Source organism: Leucopleurus acutus, assembly GCF_964270905.1.
Source record: "Leucopleurus acutus genome assembly, chromosome: 2".
NCBI lineage: Eukaryota > Metazoa > Chordata > Mammalia > Artiodactyla > Delphinidae > Leucopleurus > Leucopleurus acutus.
The window spans coordinates 150,612,111-150,636,113 of NC_139143.1; the positions used below are offsets into that span (position 1 = coordinate 150,612,111).

Here is a 24,003-nt window from a genome sequence, read left to right on the forward strand (position 1 = left end):
AAATTTTTTTCTTAAAGTCTATTATTTATTAATTTATTTATTAACCACCAACACTTCATTATTAGATTCCCAGGAATTTTTATTTAGAAGCTGCAAAACTTGCAAGGCTATACAATTACTGGAATGAAATTTAGGTTTACTTTCTGAAATCAATCCAGGCAAGACTTGAAGTCTATTATTTCTGATGTTAATACTATTTCCTAGCTTTCTTTTGGTTAATATTTTCCTGGAATACCTTTTTCCATCACTTTAAAAATTTTTAATTTAGTCATAAAATATTATAAACATTCAGAAAATATAGCACTAATGACATCTATGTACCAATCACAGAGATTAAACAGATGTTTACATCTTGCCCAAGAAAGGACATTTTCAGGGTCAAATTCACAGAGAAGAGATGATGTTTCCACAAAAGCTAGTGAATTAACAAAAAAGGCATAAATCAATAAAGTAATTTTTCATAATGAAGTGATAAAACAATTGACAGAAGGATGCAGATCTAAGAGGATGAGGGGGAAAGACATTCTTAAGGTTATACATTAACCTAGAAATACCTAATTGTAACCATTCTAAGACATCAATGATTATAAAATGTATCCCAATGCCAGAGATGTTAACATATGAAAAAATAATGTAGAATCATTGAAATAAAGCCCTGGAAGAAGTCAGTGTTAAAACTATTAATAATCTATCATGGTACACTGCTGAACTCTCTCGTGATGGACTAAAAGAAAAGAATACAGAGGACATATCCCTCAGGGAATCAGTCAACTCTGATGATCAGCACACTTGATATATGGAGTACTCAGTGAATGAAGTGAAGTACTCAGTGAATGAAGCATTGGATAAAAAAAGAGTTACTTTAAGTCACACATGGATTAATAGTTTTCAAAAACTCACAATATATTTAGTGATTACTAGGGCGATTCCTAAGGCCCTATAAGATTCTTCAAAATCTGAGATTCATCTTACCAATGGGACTTATTTTTTTTTTTATATTTTTGAATTTCATTTTATTTATTTTTTTATACAGCAGGTTCTTATTAGTCATCAATTTTATACACATCAGTGTATACATGTCAATCCCAATCACCCAATTCAACACACCACCATCCCCACCTCCCCATGGCTTCCCCGCTTGGTGTCCATATGTTTATTCTCTACATCTGTGTCTCAACTTCTGCCCTGCAAACTGGTTCATCTGTACCATTTTTCTAGGTTCCACAAATATGCGTTAATATACGATATTTGTTTTCCTCTTTCTGACTTACTTCACTCTGTACAACAGTCTCTAGATCCATCCACATCTCAACAAATGACTCAATTTCGTTCCTTTTTATGGCTGAGTAATATTCCATTGTATATATGTACCATATCTTCTTTATCCATTCGTCTGTTGATGGGCATCTAGGTTGCTTCCATGACCTGGCTATTGTAAATAGTGCTGCAATGAACATTGGGTGCATGTGTCTTTTTGAATTACGGTTTTCTCTGGGTATATGCCCAGTAGTGGGGTTGTTGGATCATATGGTAATTCTATTTTTAGTTTTTTTAAGAACCTCCATACTGTTCTCCATAATGGCTGTATCAATTTACATTCCCACCAACAGTGCGAGATGGTGCCCTTTTCTCCACACCCTCTCCAGCATTTGTTGTTTGTAGATTTTCTGATGATGCCCATTCTAACTAGTGTGAGGTGATACCTCATTGTAGTTTTGATTTGCATTACTCTAATAATTAGTGATGTTGAGCAGCTTTTCATGTGCTTCTTGGCCATCTGTATGTCTCCTTTGGAGAAATGTCTATTTAGGTCTTCTGCCCATTTTTGGATTGGATTGTTTGTTTCTTTAATATTGAGCTGCATGAGCTGTTCATATATTTTGGAGATTGATCTTTTGTCTGTTGGTCCATTTGCAAATATTTTCTCCCATTCTGAGGGTTGTCTTTTCGTCTTGTTTATGGTTTCCTTTGCTGTGCAAAAGCTTTTAGGTTTCATTAGGTCCCATTTGTTTATTTTTGTTTTTATTTCCATTACTCTAGGAGGTAGATCAAAAAAGATCTTGCTGTGTTTTATGTCAAAGAGTGTTCTCCCTATGTTTTCCTCTAAGAGTTTTATAGTGTCTGGTCTTACATTTAGGTCTCGAATCCATTTTGAGTTTATTTTTGTGTATGGTGTTAGGGAGTGTTCTAATTTCATTCTTTTACATGTAGCTGTCCAGCTTTCCCAGCACCACTTATTGAAGAGACTGTCTTTTCTCCATTGTATATCCTTGCCTCCTTTGTCATAGATTAGTTGACCATAGGTGCATGGGTTTATCTCGGGGCTTTCTATCTTGTTCCATTGATCTATGTTTCTGTTTTTGTACCAGTATCATATTGTCTTGATTACTGTAGCTTTGTAGTATAGTCTGAAGTCAGGGAGTCTGATTCCTCCAGCTCCGTTTTTTTCCCCTCAAGACTGCTTTGGTTATTCGGGTCTTTTGTGTCTCCATACAAATTTTAAGACTTTTTGTTCTAGTTCCATAATAAATGCCATTGGTAATTTGATAGGGATTGCATTGAATCTGTAGATTGCTTTGGGTAGTACAGTCATTTTCACAATATTGATTCTTCCAATCCAACAACATGGTATATCTCTCCATCTGTTGGTATCATCTTTAATTTCTTTCATCAGTGTCTTATAGGTTTCTGCATACAGATCTTTTGTCTCCCTAGGTAGGTTTATTCCTAGGTATTTTATTCTTTTTGTTGCAGTGGTAAATGGGAGTGTTTCCTTAATTTCTCTTTCAGATTTTTCCTCATTAGTGTATAGGAATGCAAGAAATTTCTGTGCATTAATTTTGTATCCTGCCACTTTACCAAATTCATTGATTAGCTCTAGTAGTTTTCCGCTGGCATTTTTAGGATTCTCTATGTATAGTATCATGTAATCTGCAAACAGTGACAGTTTTACTTCTTCTTTTCCAATTTGTATTCCTTTCGTTTCTTTTTCTTCTCTGATTGCCGTGGCTAGGACTTCCAAAACTATGAGGAATAATAGTGGTGAGAGTGGACATCCTTGTCTCGTTCCTGATCTTGGAGGAAATGCTTTCAGTTTTTCACCATTGAGAATGATGTTTGCTGTGGGTTTGTCGTATATGGCCTTTATTATGTTGAGGTAGGTTCCCTCTATGCCCACTTTCTGGAGAGTTTTTATCATAAATGGGTGGTGAATTTTGTCAAAGCTTTTTCTGCATCTATTGAGATGATCTTATGGTTTTTATTCTTCAGTTTGTTAATATAGTGTAGCACACTGATTGATTTGCATATATTGAACAATCCTTGCATCTCTGGGATAAATCCCACTTGATCATGGTGTATGATCCTTTTAATTTGTTGTTGGATTCTGTTTGCTAGTATGTTGTTGAGGAGTTTTGCATCTATATTCATCAGTGATATTGATCTGTAATTTTTTTTTTTGTAGTACCTTTGTCTGCTTTTGGTATCAGGGTGATGGTGGCCTCATAGAATGAGTTTGGGAGTGTTCCTTCCTCTGCAATTTTTTGGAAGAGTTTGAGAAGGATGGGTGTTAGCTCTTCTCTAAATGTTTGATAGAATTCACCTGTGAAGCCATCTGGTCCTGGACTTTTGTTTGTTGGAAGATTTTTTTTTTTTTTGCGGTACACGGGCCTCTCACCATTGTGGCCTCTCCCGTTGCGGAGCACAGGCTCCGGACACGCAGGCTCAGTGGCCATGGCTCACAGGCCCAGCCACTCTGTGGCATGTGGTATCTCTCCGGACCGGGGTACAAATCTGTGTCCCCTGCCTCGGCAGGTGGGCTCTCAACCACTGTGCCACCAGGGAAGCCCTGTTGTAAGATTTTTAATCTCAGCTTCAATTTCATTACTTGTAATTGGTCTGTTCATATTTTCTATTTCTTCCTGGTTCAGTCTTGGAAGGTTATACCTTTCTAAGAATTTGTCCATTTCTTCCAGGTTGTCCATTTTATTGGCATAGAGTTGCTTGTAGTAGTCTCTTAGGATGCTTTGTATTTCTGCGGTGTCTGTTGTAACTTCTCCTTTTTCATTTCTAATTTTATTGATTTGAGTCCTCTCCCTCTTTTTCTTGATGAGTCTAGCTAATGGTTTATCAATTTTGTTTACCTTTTCAAAGAACCAGCTTTTAGTTTTATTAATCTATGCTATTCTTTTCTTTGTTTCTAGTTCATTTATTTCTGCTCCTATCTTTAAGATTTCTTTCCTTCTGCTAACTTTGGTTTTTGTTTATTCTTCTTTCTCTAGTTCTTTTAGGCATAAGGTTAGATTGTTTATTTGAGATTTTTCTTGTTTCTTGAGGTAGGCTCGTATAGCTATAAACTTCCCTCTTAGAACTGCTTTTGCTGCATCCCATAGATTTTGGATCATCGTGTTTTCATTGTCATTTGTCTCTAGGTATTTTCTGATTTCCTCCTTGATTTCTTCAGTGATCTCTTCGTTATTTAGTAACATATTGTTTAGCCTCCATGTGTTTGTGGTTTTTACATTTTTTTCCCTGTAATTCATTTCTAATCTCATGGTGTTTTGGTCAGAAAAGATGCTTGATATGATTTCAATTCTCTTAAATTTACTGAGGCTTGATTTGTGACCCAGGATGTGATCTATCCTGGAGAATATTCCATGCGCACTTGAGAAGAAAGTGTAATCTGCTGTTTTTGGATGGAATGTCCTATAAATATCAATTAAATCTATCTGGTCTATTGTGTCATTTTTATTTTATTTTATTTTTTATTTTTTTATTGTGTCATTTAAAGCTTCTGTTACCTTATTTATTTTCATTTTGGATGCTCTGTCCATTGGTGTAAGTGAGGTGTTAAAGTCCCCCACTATTATTGTGTTACTCTCAATTTCCTCTTTTAGAGCTGTTAGCAGTTGCCTTATGTATTGAGGTGCTCCTGTGTCGGGTGCATAAATATTTATAATTGTTATATCTTCTTCTTGGATTGATTCGCTGATCATTACATAGTGTCCTTCCTTGTCTCTTGTAACCTTATTTTAAAGTCTATTTTATCTGATATGAGGATTGCCACTCCAGCTTTTTTTGATTTCCATTTGCATGGAATATCTTTTTCCATTCCCTCACTTTCAGTCTGTATGTGTCCCTAGGTCTGCAGTGGGTCTCTTGTAGACAGCATATATATGGGTCTTGTTTTTGTATCCATTCAGCAAGCCTGTGTCTTTCGGTTGGAGCATTTAATCCATTCACGTTTAAGGTAATTATCGATATGTATGTTCCTATGACCATTTTCTTAATTGTTTTGGGTTTGTTTTTGTAGGTCCTTTTCTTCTCTTGTGTTTCCCACTTAGAGAAGTTCCTTTAGCACTTGTTGTAGAGCTGGTTTGGTGGTGCTGAATTCTCTTAGCTTTTGCTTGTCTGTAAAGCTTTTGATTTCTCCATCGAATCTGAGTGAGATCCTTGCTGGTTAGAGTATTCTTGGTTGTAGATTCTTCCCTTTCCTCACTTTAAGTATATCATGCCACTGCCTTCTGGCTTGTAGAGTTTCTTCTGAGAAATCAGCTCTTAACCTTATGGGAGGTCCCTTGCATGTTATTTGTTGTTTTTCCCTTGCTGCTTCCAATAATTTTTGTCTTTAATTTTTGCCAATTTGATTACTATGTGTCTCGGCATGTTTCTCCTTGGCTTTATCCTGTATGCGACTCGCTGCGCTTCCTGGACTTGCGTGGCTATTTCCTTTGCCATGTTAGGGAAGTTTTCGACTATAATCTCTTCAAATATTTTCTCAGGTCCTTTCTCTCTCTCTTCTCCTTCTGGGACCCCTATAATGTGAATGTTGGTGTGTTTAATGTTGTCCCAGAAGTCTCTTAAGCTGTCTTCATTTCTTTTCATTTTTTTTTCTTTATTCTGTTCTGCAGCAGTGAATTCCACCATTCTGTCTTCCAGGTCACTTATCTGTTCTTCTGCCTCTGATATTCTGCTATTGTTTCCTTCTAGTGTATTTTTCATTTCAGTTATTGTGTTGTTCATCTCTGTTTGTTTGTTGTTTAATTCTTCTAGGTCTTTGTTAAACATTTCTTGCATCTTTTCGATCTTTGCCTCCATTCTTTTTCCGAGGTCCTGGATCATCTTCACTATCATTATTCTGAATTCTTTTTCTGGAAGGTTGCCTATCTCCATTTCATTTAGTTGTTTTTCTGGGGTTTCATCTTGTTCCTTCATCTGGTACATAGCCCTCTGCCTTTTCATCTTGTCTATGTTTCTGTGAATGTGGTTTTTGTTCCACAGGCTGCAGGATTGTAGTTCTTCTTGCTTCTGCTGTCTGCCCTCTGGTGGATGAGGCTATCTAAGAGATCTTGTGTTAGTTTCATGATGGGAGGGACTGGTGGTGAGTAAAGCTGACTGTTGCTCTGGTGGGCAGAGCTCAGTAAAAACTTTAATCTCCTTGACTGTTGATGGGTGGGGCTGGGTTACCTCCCTGTTGATTGTTTGGCCTGAGGCAACCTAACAGTGAAGCCTACCTGGGCTCTTTGTTGGGGCTAATGACAGACTCTGGGAGGGCTCAAGCCAAGGAGTACTTCCCAGAACTTCTGCTGCCAGTGTCCTTGTCCTCACGGTGAGGCACAGCAACCCCCACCTCTGCAGGTGACCCTCCAACACTAGCAGGTAGGTCTGGTTCAGTCTCCTACGGGGTCACTGCTCCTTCCCCTGGGTCCTAATGCACACACTACTTTGTGTGTGCCCTCCAAGAGTGGAGTTTCTGTTTCCCCCAGTCCTGTCAAAGTCGTGCAATCAAATTCTGATAGGCTTCAAAGTCTGATTCTCTAGGAATTCCTCCTCCCGTTGCCGGACCCCCAGGTTGGGAAGCCTGACGTGGGGCTCAGAACCTTCACTCCAGTGGGTGGACTTCTGTGGTATAAGTGTTCTCCAGTCTGTCAGTCACCCACCCAGCAGTTATGGGATTTGATTTTACTGTGATTGCGCCCCTCCTACCGTCTCATTGTGGCTTCTCCTTTGTCTTTGGATGTGGGGTATCTTTTTTGGTGAGCTCCAGTGTCTTCCTGTCGATGACTGTCCAGCAGCTACTTGTGATTCTGTTGTTCTCACAAGAGGGAGTGAGAGCACGTCCTTCTACTCCGCCATGTTGGTTCCTCTCGCCAGGAATTATTAATTACAACAGTAACTACCATTCATTAAGAACCTAAGTCCCTTATAACTGTAAAAAAGAAAAAAAAAAGAACCTAAGTCCCAAACATTGTGTTTGGATACTTTTTTTTTTTGGCCATGCCAGGTCAGTTGCTGCACGCGGGATCTTTTAGTTGAGGCATGCGGGCTCTTAGTTGCGGCATGCATGTGGGATCTAGTTCCCAGACCAGGGATCGAACCTAGGCCCCCTGCATTGGGAGCATGGAGTCTTCCCCACTGGACCACCAGGCAAGTCCCATACTTTTTCATGTATCAGTTAATTTGATATTCATAATTATATGAGTAAATGACATGAGACCATTCCAGAGCTAAAGGAAATAGGACTCAGAACTGAATAGATGAGTTGCCTGAAGTCACAAAGCTAGTAAGTGGCAGAATCCAGATTTGAATTCCATTTCATTTTTGGTCTGTTCTTGTCTCTACCCCACACTGCCTCTTTAATGCTACTACTTCACCATTTTTCAGATTTTACCTGGAAATGTCGATGTTTTGCTTTTTGGTGAGTCTCAGGACAGAAAAAATCAGACCCCAGGACTCAACCAATATTCTACTTTTCCATCAAGGCAAGGGCACCATCTAGTGGCCACACTTTGCCACCAATACAGTCAAAGAAAGTAGAGGGGAAGGAAATGGTTTTCCTCCACTGGTTTTACATGTCCTTGCATCAAGTTGGAGCATCTGCACTGACTCTTCTAGTCAAGAAGAACAGGAGCCCAGGGACTTCCCTGGTGGTCCAGTGGTTAAGACTCCGCACTTCCACTGCAGGGGGCATGGGTTTGATCCCTGGTCGGGGAACTAAGATCCCTCATACCGCATGGTACGACCAAAAAAAAACAGAAGAGGAGCCTGGTAACATTATGGACTGTACATGGTTTTGGAATGAGACAGACGCAAGTTCAATCCCAGATTCACCATTTACTAACTGTGTGACTTTGGTAAGTTACTAAATGTAACATGAGTCTCAGTCTCCTCATTCGTCAAATGAAATAACACCGTTAGTCTGAGAGGATTGTCATGGGAATGTCAATGAAAATCAGCCAGCACAGTAACTGATCCAGAGAGCTTCCTCAATAACTGCTGGTTCCTCTTCCTAATCTTCTTTCATGTAGCCTAAAACCACACGGGTATTTTGCTTTTTTTTTTTTTTTTTTAATAAAACACATCCATACCACTGGCTCATGCTGTGTTTAACATAACTTCCATACTTCTTTTGTATGTAAACTATAGTAGAGGCAAATTCCCCAAAATGTATTCCTTACTTTTATAAACACATGAAATCAACAATAAGCATTTTTTGAGAACCTACTTACAGTGTACCAGGCACGTATGACAGTGGATGGGAACTCACTATTGAACTCACTGGGGAAAACAGACTACTTAACGTGTAATACCATGTAGAAGTACTATCATGGATATAACTGACAAATGGAAGAGAAGCAAATCTGTTAGAAGGATGTGGATCAGGAATGCTTCATGAAGAAACAGCTTTTGAAAAGTCTCTTAAAGATGAGCTCACCAGATAAGGGCACAGAACATTCCTGACATAAGAAAAATATATGTCAGAAGCAATGAAGAAACATGAAGAAGTACAGTGTGATTGGCACATAGGATGGGATGTATGAAGAGGCGGGGAGAGATCTGTGGTACAGGTCAATGACAGCTCGTTAAGCTCATGTGGAATCTAGATGACAGGTGCATTATCTATCACCACCACCGTCATCATCATCATCATCATCCACAGCAGTTATCATATATTGGATATACACTATGTGCCAAACTCTGTACATGCATAATTGCTAAACCTCACAACCCTGCAAGTTATATATTATTTTCATAGAGGTTAAGAAATTTGCCCAAAGGCACAGAATCAGCAAGGAGTGTAAGCTGAGTGAGATTCAGCTCCAGGTCTCTCTGATTCTACTACACTAGTGGTCCCAATCTTGGCTGTACAACACAATCACCCGGAGAATCTGTTTAAAAATAAGGGTTTCAGACCCAGTTCTAAAACAGTATATCTCTAGAGAGTGGGACTTGGGAACCTATATTGCAAAAGAACTCTCCAGATGTTTCCTAAATAGGAAGCCAAATGGCAGTTCTGCTTCTTGAAACTACCACAGAACCTCTTAAAACACACACACACACACACACACACACACACACACACGAACACTACTAATTTACAGCTTCCATCTATGTGTCAAGTGCCTAATCCTCACAAAATTCTGCAAGGGTATTATAATCCCCACTTTAAAGGAGAGAAAAGTCAAGCTCAGGAGGCTTACAGATAGCTTCCCTCTTCCAGTCAACAAAGCAAGGAGCAAAAATAAGATTCAAACACAGGTATGTCTAGTTCTTCTTTGTCATGCTGTGTGGTAGAATTCTAAAATGCCCACCCCCCAAATGACCCTTGCCCCTGTATTCTCTCCTCCCCTTTGAGTGTGAGTGGAAACTGTGAATATGATGAAATGTTACTGCAGTGATTATGTACAGGATGAGTAATCACTGAAGTGATTACATGGCAAAAAGATTATCTGGTGGGTGTAACCTATTCTAATCATGTGAGGTCTTTTAAAAGCAGAGTGTTTTCTGCAGCTGGTAGCAGAAATGAAAAGTCAGAGAGGTTTAAAGCACTAGAAGGATTCTATGCACCATGCTGACTTGAAGATGGAGGGGCCACATGACAAGGAGTATGTGCAGCCTCTAGAAGTTGAGAGCAGATCTCAAGCTGACAGCCAGCAAGAAAATGAGGACCTCAGTCCTGTAACCACAAGGAACTGAATTCTGCCAACAACCTGAATGAGCCTAGAAGCAGACTCTCGCCTTGGAGTCTTCCTCAGAGTCTCCAGATAAGAGCCCAGCCTGGCCAATATCTTGATTTCAACAAGGAGAGAATCTTTCTGAGATGTCCGATCTACAGAACTGTACATAATAAGTGGTGGGAGTTTTTTAATTGTGGTAAAGTACACATAACATAAAACTTACCATTTTAACATTTTTCAGTGTTCAGCTTAGTACCACTAAATATATTCACATTGTTGTGCAGCCACCCTAACCATCCATCTCCAGAATTTTTTCATCTTCTCAAACTGAAATTCTGTACCCATTAAACAAGAAATCCCTAATCCTTCTTGCCTCAGCCCCTGAAAACCACCATTCTACTTTCTGTTTCCATGAATTTGACAACTCTAGGTACCTCATATATGTAGAATCAAACAATATTTGTCTTTTTGTGACTGGCTTATTTCACACAGCACAATGTCCTTAAAGTTCATCCATGTTGTAGCATGTGTCAGAATTTCCTTCCTCCTTTTTAAGACTAAACAGTATTCCACTGTATGTATATACCACAGTTTGTTTATCCATTTATCCATCATATGGACACTGGGCTGCTTCCACCTCTAGGCTATTGTGAGTAACGCTTCTACGAAAAGCACACGTGTATACAAATATCTGTTCAAGGCTGTGCTTTCAATTCTTTTGGATATATAGATATATATGAGTATTGTTTTAAGTCAATTCATTATCTTGAACATTGAGTAAGTAAAAGGAAATGATCGAGCATTTATTTATCCTGTCTATTTGAACTGTACCACTGGGTAATTAAATAGATGAAGAGAAATGTTTCCTTATATAATTATTTCTGATAAAAATTAAAACAAAATGATAAAATATCATAATTTTCAAACCCCAAATGGATCTAGCTACTGAGCATCAATAGTTGGTAATATCTGGGAGTTCCCTGGTGGCCTAGTGGTTAGGACTCAGTGCTTTCACTGCCATGGCCCAGGTTCAATCCCTGGTTGGGGAACTGAGATCCTGCAAGCTGTGTGACGCAGCCGGAAAAAAAAAAAGTTGCTAATGTCAATAAAGAGCAAAAACCAGACATCATGTGTCTACTGATAAAAGAACACAACACTGCCTGTAGTCTTGCCAAAGGGATCAAACCTAAGTCTGATCCAGTCTCTGGATCCACCTGCCAATTTGCAAGAAAAGCAGAGACAGAGGAACACGCTGAATTGTACCAGTATGCAATCAATAAAATCTACATTATGGAAAGCTCCTACAGGTCAGAGGGTCTGGATTCTTCAATACATAACTGCAAACAAAAGATATCAAGTTTTTTTAAATGGGTAATATAAAATATAGAATTTAGGAAAGCAAATCCAAGAAGTGATTCCTATAAAAGAACAATGGTTACTTTAAGAGACAGGGAGGTGGCTGTAATTTGAATGGGGCAAATAGAGAGCCTTCCGAGGTAACTGGCCAAATTCTATTTCTTAACTTAGATGGTAGTCACAAGGGTTAATAATTAATTAAGCTATATTTAAAAGAAAAAAATAGCACATTAAATGTAACAATGAGACAGTGGCCCAAATCCAGATTGAATTCGACTGAAGAGCTGTCTCACTGCAGCTCTGCCAAAGTCTCACCATTGAGTCTATCTCAAGCCAAGAAAGCAGTTCATACCAGACTGAGGGGTGACTGAGGTCAATGGCAAGTGGTTAGAAAAGCAATTAAACCAAGAAGGCAAAAGCAAAACCAAAGGAAAGGAAAAAAAACAGTAAACAGTATAATAAGCTGAATTTTCAAAAATCTTTATGCTATCACATATACAACGTCTGTTCAAAACAAGCCTGTCTCATTTCCATCCTGTAAATTCACCATACTTACTTCTATCTCAGTGCCAAAATTTTTCCATTAGAATTTGGTTTTTTTCTCAGTTATTTCCCATTTTTACCAATTAACTACTGCTAATAAAGGCAATCGTATGTTTACCAAATATTTACATTTACATCTTCAAAAGTAAGGGTGCAGAAAAAAGATAGCAGAAAGAAAGCAACAGGAGCCTAAAAGAAGAAAAGGCCACTAGAAGCTGATTTACCAAGTTATGATAGAGGTAGGCCCTTCTTTAGATACAATGGAGTACTAGAAACTATATCCCCAAGCCTGCATTCTTTCTTGTCTTTAGCTATTTGGACCACGGTGGAAATTGAACAAGCAATTGAAAGCAGCCTGAAGCTATAGGTCTGCACTGTCCAATAAGGTAGCCCCTAGCTACATGTGCCTACAGGCCACCTGAAGTACAACTAATCTGAACAAAGATGTGCCATAAGTGCAAAAGACATAGTGGATTCCAAAGACTTAGCATGAAAAAAAGAATGTAAAATATCTCATTAATAATTTTTGTATTGATTACCTGTTTAAATAATATTCTGGACATACCGGCATAAACAAAATATATTATTAAAATTAATTTCACCTGCTTTTAAAATGTGATTACTACAAAAATTTTAAATTATGTATATGTAGCTCATATTATATTTCTATTGGATATCACTGCTACAAAAACCATTATTAAATAGTGTTGAACAGGAAGAACTAAGCAGCTGAAAGTGGGGATTTTTCAGTTTTTTTCTACTGTTCGCGCTATTGCCAACACTACAACTCATTTAATTTCCAGCCCCTGTCCCTGGATATAAAATAGAGGTTAAAAAAATCAGTAGGTGCATTAAGTCATGGATACAACATTAAATCATGGGCCGAAGGAACTGAGTGCTAGTCCTGGTTCTGGAGTTACCCTGGAGAAGTTCTTTTTTTTCCTCTGAGCCTTAGTTGCCTGCCCTAACAATTAAGTAAAGGAGCTAAACTAAATTTAGACTCCCATTAATCTGTCAAAATATTTTTTTTCTTTCTGTCGGAATTGGTTTTCATAAAAATGAATAAATACTCACTCTGAGTCTAACACATCCTCTGCGAGAGCCTCTCATCATTTTGTCCTTGGACTAAAAGAAAAACAAAAACATTCAATGAATAAAAGATAAACAGACTGTTTTTAAAATCATCTAGGGATAAAGAGACAACATTTATAGTAATATTCCTCCCTTCTCCCCATCCCCACCCCACCTCACCCCACCATCACTTAAAGATAGGAATTGGGAGGTTTAAAATGTTTTGTAGTCTATACAAATAAAACTAATCACAGAATTTTATGTGTACCTTAAATGTAGCATATATTACACTATATTTTCATTCCTCCTTCATAGCCCTTAACTCTCAACTAAAATATGTTTCTCATATTTTAGTAAGTTTGAGAGTCACCTGGAAGGCGACAAATTACCTGGGGATTTAAGAATCACTCCCAGATGATTCTGACTCAAGCAAACACAAGACCACGTTTTGAGAAACACTGCTTTAACTTTATCTCCTTGCAACTCCCCAAATTGGTCACGTTTTTTGCCTCTGAGATTTCTCATCCAATGTTCCTCAGCTTGGAATATCCTTGGCCCTGATTTTCTGCCTTGCCAACTGTCATTCATCAAGTGCCCTACCTCTGTCTGATTTGAATTCCCATCCCTGGACTCCCAGAGTCTCCTGTGTGTTCCCTTGTTGTGGCATGCACCATCTTGTGCTATGATAGCTAGTTACTTGTCTGACTCACCCACAGACTGCACATTCCTTAAGGGATAGAAACTGTATCTGACTTATGTTCCAAAATAATGTCTGGCATACATTAGGTAATAAAAAAATATTTATTGATAAAATGTTGCTTCTCCTTTATGTTTCCCTTACTAGACTGAGCCAAGCAAAGGCTATGTTCTGCATAATAAGCCCCATGTTGACATTCAGTAAATATTTCTAGAATTAACTTAGTCATGTGTAATAAAATAAAGTAAAACCTCAAATAACTAAAGTTTTAAAAATATTTAATACCTCAACAACTGGTATTTTTCTGTACTCCACTATGTGACAAAGTAAAACAAGCCAATATCATGGGGTTATGTTTTTTTGCTTGTTCGCTTGTTTTTAATTTTTTGGCCGTGCCACACAGCATGCAGGATCTCAGTTCCCTGACTAGGGATCAAACCTAGGCCTTCAGTGGTGAGAGCTTGGAGTTCTAACCACTGCACCACCAGGGAATTCCCTGGGGTTATGTTTTAAAGAAAACTGTCCCACTTTAAATCATAGATGCCCTACATCCATTGTACTGAGCCATAAGCAAACTTCCAGCTATAAGATAACTAAGTTCTGGGGATTTAATGTACAGCATGGTGACTATAGTTAACAATATGTACTGTATACTTTAAAGTGGCTGAGTGAGTAGATCTTAAGAGTTCTCACTACAAAAAAAAAGGTAACTATGACAGGTGATGATGGATGTGTTAATTAACCTTATTGTGGTAATCATTTCACAATATATATGTCTATCAAGTCATCACACTGTACACCTTAAACTTAAACAATGTTATATGTCAATTATACCTCAATAAAGCTGGAAAAAATAAATTCAATCTTTCTTGGAGATATCTGCATGTCTGTACACAAAGATCTGCCTTACCCTTCTCATTGCAGTACATGCTGTTAACATAGCCTATGTCATTGTTTTCACTGATTCTTAGCTTATCAATGTAACAATATTACAATGATAAATCAAAGTAAACTCTCTTCAAAAAAGAAAAGAATAAAACAAAAAAGCAAATACTGAGCTATAGAAATTCACGTTCAGAAATTATTATTGAAGTACGGAAGAGAGTCTTCTTACTTACATATATAAAGAGGACTCATACATTTTATAAAACATTCTCAACATCAACAGGGTTGAAAAGAGTTCTTTACTAACAATATAGTTGATAAAAACACAGTTAACAAAAACATTCCCTAAGCATTTAATAGCCCTTTTACCATACCGTACACTTATCTTCCCTCCAAAAGTGTCAAGGCAATACAGAAAAATAATAATTAGGTTTGAAAATACCCAATGAGAGTTAGAATACAACTCAAACAAGGTAAGAAACATCCTTGACCCTCTTCCATTTTTACAAATAAGATTACAGTAAACAGAAAAAGAGTAAGACAGGGTTATAAGTTAGAAAGCATTGAAAGAGATAAGTGAAAATAATTAAAGCAAGTATAACTAGGAAACAATCAGACAAATCCAGAATGTGGGATATCCTATAAAATAACTGGCCTAGACTATTTTTAAATGTCCAAAAAAAAAGACTAGCATATAAACGACTGTAATAGAGCAAAAATAAATTATGCGCATAGAGGCACAAAGTGCTATGAACTACAGAAGGCTCCCTGCCATGGAAAAAAGATTGCGAAAGGCAACACTGAAGTGACCAGGTCTCAAGGTTCAATCTGGAACTAAAAAAAGGATTCTGATAAGAGAGGGAAGGTAGGAAAAAGAAGGCATTCCAAGCCAAGGGAACAACATCAGCAAAAGCACAGGTATGGAAAACTTTACACATGAGGTCTTCACAGAAGAGTAGACTGATAGCTCAAGCACAGTGTGTGGAGAGGAAGGTGGAGAGAGATGGAGAGATGAGGCTGAAAAGGAGGTATGGGGACCAGGTCTTGGAGGGTCAGAAAAAAACAGTGAGAAGTTAAGGAAATTAAACTTTATTCAATAGTTAATGGAGAGCTACTGAAGGTTTATGAACATTCTCAGTGGTGTGTTATAGAAAGATAACACGGTCAAATATGAGGACTTGGGGGAGAGGGATGATGGTGACATTAATGATATAGCAAAAGCAGCAGCAGCAGATTCTCACTCATTGATACCCTCTATGTCAGTGGTCCCCAACCTTTTTGGCACCAGGCACCGGTTTCATGAAAGACAATTTTTCCACGGATCGGGGGTGGGGGGGGATGGTTTCGAGATGATTCAAGCACGTTACATTTATTGTGTACTTTATTTTTTAATAAATTTATTTATTTGGCTGCATTGGGTCTTCATTGCTGCACATGGGCTTCCTCTAGTTGCGGTGAGCGGGGTCTACTCTTCGTTGCGGTGCACGGGCTTCTCATTGTGGTGGCTTCTCCTGTTGCGGAGCATGGGTTCTAGGTGCACGGGCTTCAGTAGTTCTGGCTTGCGGGCTCTAGAGTGCAGGCTTAGTAGCTGTGGCGCATGGGCTTAAGTTGCTCTGCAGCATGTGGGATCTTCCCGGACCAGGGATTGAACCTGTGTCTCCTGCATTGGCAGGTGGATTGTTAACCACTGCACCACCAGGGAAGTCCCTATTTCTATTATTATTACATTGTAATATATAATGAAATAATTATACAACTCACCATAATGCAGAATCAGTGCGAGCCCTGAGCTTGTTTTCACTTGCCACTCACTGATACACTGATAGGGTTTTCATAAGAGTCTGCAAGCAACTAATTTATTATGGTCTCTGTGCAGTCAAACCTCTCTGCTAATGATAATCTGTATTTGCAGCCGCTCCCCAGTGCTAGCATCACTGCCTCAGCTCCACCTCAGATCATCAGGCATTAGATTCTCATAAGGAGCACACAACCTAGATCTCTCGCATGTGCAGTTCACAGTAGGGTTCGCGCTCCTATGAGAATCTAATGCCACCACTGATCTGACAGGAGGCGGAGCTCAGGCGGTAATGTGAGTGATGGGGGAGCAGCTGGAAATACAGATGAAGCTTCACTCACTCGCCCGCCGCTTACCTCCTGCTGTGCAGTCTGGTTCCTAACAGGCCACGGTCAGGTACCAGTCCGTGACCTGGGGGTTGGGGACCCCCTGCTCTATGTGATATGCACTTTATACACAGTAAGCCTCACAAGACCTTGCATGGTAAGAGTTATGCACATATTATAAATGAAAGTGACACCAGAGAGATCAAGTAAATTACCCAGTTAAATTACACATGTAAAATGTAGCAGAGTTGACCCAGCAGGTACAATTTGGAACAGCTGCCCTGCAAATCATTCTCCCAGACCATACCTGCGCTCTGCTAGCCTCGAATCCTCCTCTTCCACAATGACACAGAGCCCTCGCCCTCATTTTCTCCCCACTCAGCTCCAATGTGGGGCCAAAGGGAAGCTGGTGTGACTAAGTTCCCCAGGCACAGTGAGTGCTGAGGAGTGGTTATCTGACCAAGCTGGTCGATCACAGAACCCACAACCCCAGGGACAAGGAAGGATAGAACCGGGGGCTTCCCTGGTGGCGCAGTGGTTGAGAGTCCACCTGCCGATGCAGGGGACACGGGTTCATGCCCCAGTCTGGGAAGATCCCATATGCCGCGGAGCAGCTGGGCCCGTGAGCCATGGCCGCTGAGCCTGCGCGTCCGGAGCCTGTGCTCCACAATGGGAGAGGCCACAACAGTGAGGGGCCCGCGTAACGCAAAAAAAAAAAAAGGAAGGATAGAACACTTCCAAAGGGAGTTTTTCTACTGGGGCTGAGCTGATAGGGAAGAGCTCTTTCCTATCTGTTCTTGAAGCTGTGAGGTACAGTTGCCACAGGTCTTGTGCCCTCTACATGAAGGAAGCAATAATTAAAGCATACACGCTGAGAGGAGGAGAGAGGAGAGGCAGAGAGTCCTAGCTGCAAGTGATCTCCAGATACACCCTGATCTGAGGCAAACCTGCCTAAGCCAATGCTATTCACTGAATAGCAAGGGGTTTTGTTTGGGGTTTTTTGTTTTGTTTTGTATTTTCCTGCTGTTGTTGCTGTCTGTTTGTTTTTTGATGAATACTGGTACTGATGAGGGAAACGTAGGGCCAACATAACCCCAACTCCAGCAATCTTCCTACCAGGAGCTGTGCTACCAATGTTCTCAAACCTACTAACAAATGTACTTTTTAGCAACTTGGCACAAACATGCCACCAGCCACAAGGTCCAGCACCTTAAGAAAGGATCACTCACAAAACAGATGCTAAAATCTTTTCAGCTAGATTAGAAAACAGAATCCCCCATGAAGCAGAGAGATACAGGGATGATATGTTCTACTCCTAAGGGGCTCCAGAATTTAAAAAGATTGTTGAATTTGGTGGTCGAGTTTGTTGGTTTCTTATATCTTATTAATGCAAGGTCAGTGGCTTCTGTTACAAGACATGCAATCAAAAATTATTTCTAATAATCCTTATGCTAATCCTAATGCTAACCCCAAGGTATTGATTCAGATTAAGTTTGTATTGAAGTTTCAAAGTAAATTACCACAAATATATTGTTGCCTGTAACAGGCTTGTCCCCTGATATCCATTCTCCTCTTCCTTTCAGTAACATATCCTCCACCCAAAGTTTTAACCGAACACATGGCTCCCCTGCCAGTTATTACATTTCCAGCCTCCCTTTCAGCTACGTATAGGCCAGTGTGCTGTGAACAGAAGCAATGTGCAACAGATTGTGCCTTTCAGAGGAAACTTCTTGAAAAGACATTCTCTTTTCAAGGGTACATGGAACATTCTCCAGAACTGACCACATGTTAAGTCATAAAACAAGTTTCAGTAAATTTAAACAATGGAAATAATACAAAGTATGTTCTTTGACCAAAATGGATTAACTGTAGAGCTCAATAACAGAAGGAAATTTGGGAAATTCACAAATAGGTGGAAATTAAATGACACTCCTGAACGACCAATAGTTCAAAGAAAAAATAACAAGGGAAATTTGAAAATACTTGAGATGAATGAAAATGAAAACACAATTTACCAAAACATAAAGAATACAGTGGGATAGGGAGGAGGGGAGGGAGGCTCAAGAGGGAGGAGATATGGGGACATGTATATGCATATGGCTGATTTGCTTTGTTGTGCAACAGAAACTAACACAGTATTGTGAAACAATTATACTCCAATAAACATCTATTAAAAAAAAAGAATACAATGAAAGCAATTATTAGAGGGAAATTTATAACTATAAATGTCTAAACTAAAAAATAAAGATCTCAAATCAATAGCCTAACCTTTTACCTTAAGAAATTACACAGGGTTTCCCTGGTGGCGCAGTGGTTGAGAGTCCACCTGCCGATGCAGGGGACACGGGTTTGTGCCCCGGTCTGGGAAGATCCCACATGCCGCAGAGCGGCTGGGCCCATGGGCCGTGGCCGCTGAGCCTGTGTGTCCGGAGCCTGTGCTCCACAACAGGAGAGGCCACAGCAGTGAGAGGCCCGCGTACTGCAAAAAAAAAAAAAAAAAAAAATTACACAAAGTAGTGCAACTAAACCTAAGGCAAGCAGAAGAAAGGAAATAATAGAAATTAGAGCAGAAATGAAATTAGAAAATGAAAAAACAACAGAGAAAAAACAATAAAAATCAAAAGTAGTTTCACTGCAAATATCAACAAAATGGACAAACCTTAACTAGACTAACCAAGAAAAAAAGGGGACTCATATTACTGAAATCAGGAATGAAAGAGACAACATTATTACCAACTTTACAAAACAAAAAGTATTCTAAATGAATACAATGAACAACAAATTAGATAACCTAGAAGAAATAGACAAATTCCAAGAAAGACACAAGCTGTCGAAACTGATTAAAGAAGAAATAGAAAATACAACTAAACCTTTAGTAAAGAATTTGAATTAGTAATCAAAAAACTTCTCACAAAGAAAAGCCTAAGCCTAGGCTTCACTGGTAAATTCTATCAAATGTTTAAAGAATTAATACCTATGAATAAATTTAACTAAGGAGGTGAAAGGTCTGTACTCTGGAAACTATAAGAAGTCAATGAATCTTACCCAGCACCAGGAAAAATCTCCTAGGTCCCTGCTATGGAAAGGTCCAGGGCGGCAAGCAGCCTCACCCAGGAGTTTGTGAGAAATGCAGAATCTGAGGCCTCACCCCAGACCCCTAGAGTCTGAATCTGCACTTTAATAAGATCCCCAAGTATCTCTCTGTGCAAATTAAAGTTTGAGAAGAACTTGCACTGGATTGCCCCTTGCTTCTTTTATTTACAACATCAAATAGCACTGAATTTCACACCACTTAGTGGGAGTTTCCCTCTAGCAAACTGCTACACACTAAAATCTCCTTAATTGTGACACTTGAGCAACAACAAATCATAATATTAATTAAAATAATAACACATTCTAAAAAAAAAAAGAAGTCAACAAAGGAAATTGAAGACATTACAAATAAATGAAAAGATGTCCCATGTTTATGGATTAGAAGAATTAATATTGTTAAAATATCCATACTACCGAAAGCAATCTACAGATTTAATGCGATCCCTATGAGAAGATCCATGACATTTTTCAGAGAACTAGAATAAATAATACTAAAATTTGTATGGAACCACAAAAGACCCCAAATAGCCAAAGCATCTTGAGAAAAAAGAACAATGCTGGAGGTATCATGTTGCCTGACTTCAGACTATACTACAAAGCTACAGTAATCAAAACAGTATGGTGCTGGCACAAAAACAGACATCTAGATCAATGGAACAAAATAGAGAGCCCAAAAATAAACCCTTGCACATATGGTCAATTAACCTATAATAAAGGAGGCAAGAATATACAATGGGGAAAAGACAATCTCTTCAGTTAAATGATGTTGGGAAAATTGGACAGCTACATTCTAAAAAAGTGAATTAGGGGCTTCCCTGGTGGCGCAGTGGTTGAGAGTCCGCCTGCCAATGCAGGGGACACGGACTTGTGCCACGGTCCAGGAAGATCCCATATGCCACGGAGCAACTGGGCCCATGAGTCACAACTACTGAGCCTGTGCGTCTGGAGCCTGTGCTCTGCAACAAGAGAGGCCACGATAGTGAGAGGCCCACGCACCGCGATGAAGGGTGGCCCCCGCTTGCCGCAACTAGAGAAAGCCCTCACACAGAAACGCAGACCCAACACAGCCAAAAATAAATGTAAAAATAAATAAATAAATTTTTTTTAAAAAAGGCACAAGGTCCACGCCCCTTCCTTGCTTCTACCTTAAATATAGCAAACAGAGATCTGCAATCATTTTCTCTAAATGTAAGCTAACTTTATTCCCATCAGGCCACACTTTCTTTCAGACATGTCTCAGTTCCCTCTACACATATACATAGACCCCAAACTGCTTTAGTAATAAAACATAGACAGCCTACAAAAAGACAAATAACAAAGTAAAACAAAAACATATATTTTCCCTACTTCATGCTCACACACTTCCTCTGTGAACCCTCTTTCAACCCAGCTCATATGCTGAGGTACAATTTACTGCATTCTCAATTTTTATAACTGCATTTAAAAATATTACATAAAACAATTAGAGAGCAATAATAATCTCTAATAATGGTATATAAGCACTAAATCAAATTCAACACCAAGGTAACCTCTTAATTGTATCTTAATTATAACTACTTAACTGTATCTCCAACAGGATATAAACTTAGATTAAAGATTAGTTCAGTATATTCCTAGCATACACTAAGTACTCAAAAGTATTTTAAATTAACAAATTAACTCACAATATCTAGCTTGGTGCTGGTATATAGTGCCATCAATGAAAACCTGTTTAACTGTTAATATACTGTGCATTTCCTCTGCTTAACAAAGCAAACGTATCTGGAAAAGTTGTGCACAAATAGGTTCAAAATTCATTAGGGAAGATTAGTTTGCCATTTAAACTAATTCTACAATCCTTTTATAAAGCAAAGAATGCCTCCCCAAACGTGTTATGTAAAGACACTTAAATTTTTATTTGAATGTTAATTTTACTTTAATAAACTGAATCTTTATTAAAGATGAAGCAAGAGTCTCATCTGACTTGCTCTGAATCTCTCATAGCTAAAAGGGAAGTTTCCTTCTTCTGAACTTTTTAATACATAGCACCCCATCTTACCTTTCTTAAGGCACATATTACTTCTATCTTATATGAAAATAATGTATGTGCATGCTTCATCACTTCTCTTAGAGAGCAGGGTTTCTGATTCATCCATGTGTCCTCTTCTACCCAACACCCCTGCTATACCTTTGCAAAGAATAAACAATAAATTGATGGTAGAAGACAAGCAGACAATGAATGTGGACAAATGTCAAAATGGTCTCCTTCCTTTTAACATGAAGGTAATACTGCTTCAGTATTGAGTCACATGTTAGTTCATTCCCGAAAGTACATGAGGTAGCGCTTCTAGCTAGTGTTGCTCCTTGGACCATGCACTCCTGGAACACCTAGCAGGGGCTCAACCTGCTAGGCAAAGCTAACCTAAAGATTGAAATCACAAGAGGCTGGCTCTAGGGTGTAGGATGGACAGGAAAAGGACAGGAGGAAATTTTGCAGGATGACAGCAATGCTCTATCTTTTGATTGATACTGGTAACAAGGGTGTAAACAAATGTCAAAACTCATCTAAATGTATACTTGAAATATGTGGGGTTTTTTATTGGGTATAATTATATCTCAATAGAAGTAAATAAATAAATAGTACTTGCCAGAATTCCACAAAGATACACTGTTTACAACAACAACTACAAAATAGGAAATGACAGCAATAACACCCATTCCTGTAGTCTCCTTTCTATTTGGGAGAGCACAGACTCCTTAAGCCATCTTGATAGTATTTAATGTACCAGAGAGCCTTCACTAGTTAATGCCTTGTGGGAACTCAATAGCCCAAAATGTCATCATGCTACTGGAAAGCTACACCACCAGAAACACTGAGGATTCACAGACCCACAATAATGGAGGAATTTTCCCTATCATTCATCCCTCAAGTTGCCATAGATAACTTCCTCATCTCCCCCTCCCCATTACAGAGGGCCTCATTCGAGCAGCAGTATACTACAGATAGAGCCTTAGGAAAATATATTGAATCAGTATACAAGGGGACAGTGATATTTGGGGTCTCTCCAAGATCCTGGAAGATGGCTGCCTTCCTTCAAAGAAACCAGACATGTATCAGAACAGAGATATATACAAGATCATCTTTAAGAGCTGGAAGAGCCTAGAGGTAATTATACTAATTATGACTAATTATACTAAGTATTAAAAAGTATTAAAAGTAATAGAACTACAGTAGGAAGGCCAGAACCAGAACCAGAAAGCCAGAATAGAAGTTTTGCTGATCAACAGATTAGACCTGTTTGGTTCTTGTAATAGGTATGTCTCTAACACAGAGATACTGCATCTTGGTATCAATGTCTGATTAAATATCTATAATATAATATATAACTCCCTTTAGTCTGCTTCTGCTTATAAATTTGGCATCCCATATAGCTTGCTTTCAGAGACTATATGTACTAATGCACTAATGAGATAGCCTAAATATGCAGTCTCCTTAACAGTTATATATCTTGTTATGAATAAATTTGAAAATTAGCTTATGTAATAGTTATCACAACGTACATTTAGTGAATATTATTATATGTCAAACACTGTCATAAACTTTAGCTTTTTGTTAATATTTACTGAGCACTTATATGCCAGACACTGTGCTAGTGCTTTACATATAATATTAATTAATTCTCACATCAATCTTATGATATAGGTTCTTTTATTATATCCATTTTGTAATTGAGAAAATAAAGGCTCAGAAAGTTTTATGTAACCTGCCCATGGACTCACATATAATAAGTGGGATAGAGAGGATTCCCATCCAGGTCTGACTCTAAACGCCATGCATTCTACCAGTTACTATAGATCTGGTTAATTTAAGTTTTCTTTCAAAGATTTTCTGAGCCACAAAGGCTGAGTGTCAAATCAATGATCCTTCTGAACTCAACAGTATAACTGCCACCCTACAAATCCTCGCAGCAATACTTCAGAGGGTGGTACCCCTGCTTCTGAACTACTGCTGGCATGTAAACCCCTACGTCATTAGATAACAGATACAGGTCCACATTTCTTATCTGAGACTTTCAGATCAAATGTGTTTTGAAATTCACAATTTTTGAAAAGTAATATACATATAGTACATAAACTGTGTCACACCTGCAGTGGAGTCTGAAGTATTAAGCATTTAATTAATTTCACAATTCAGCAAACTATTATTTAGGTAGTACAACATATATTTACACTAAGTATGACAGAGATTATAAATAGCCACACAGTTCAAGACAGGCTTTACTTCCAAATGAGAATATAATA

General features: G+C 38.6%; 1 protein-coding gene across 2 annotated transcripts in view; it reads right to left on the reverse strand.

The window, feature by feature from the left end:
* OSBPL9 (oxysterol binding protein like 9) overlaps positions 1-24,003 on the reverse strand; it is a 169,705-nt gene that overhangs the window by 128,168 nt on the left and 17,534 nt on the right. Inside the window, exon 2 of one of the 2 annotated variants that reach the window (XM_082834100.1) lies at positions 12,930-12,980. In XM_082834100.1, coding sequence (XP_082690226.1) covers positions 12,930-12,980 — 51 coding nt within the window. Of the gene's footprint in view, positions 1-6,984; positions 7,014-12,929; positions 12,981-24,003 lie in introns of those variants that run through there. The other variant, XM_082834102.1, reaches the window with a different exon arrangement.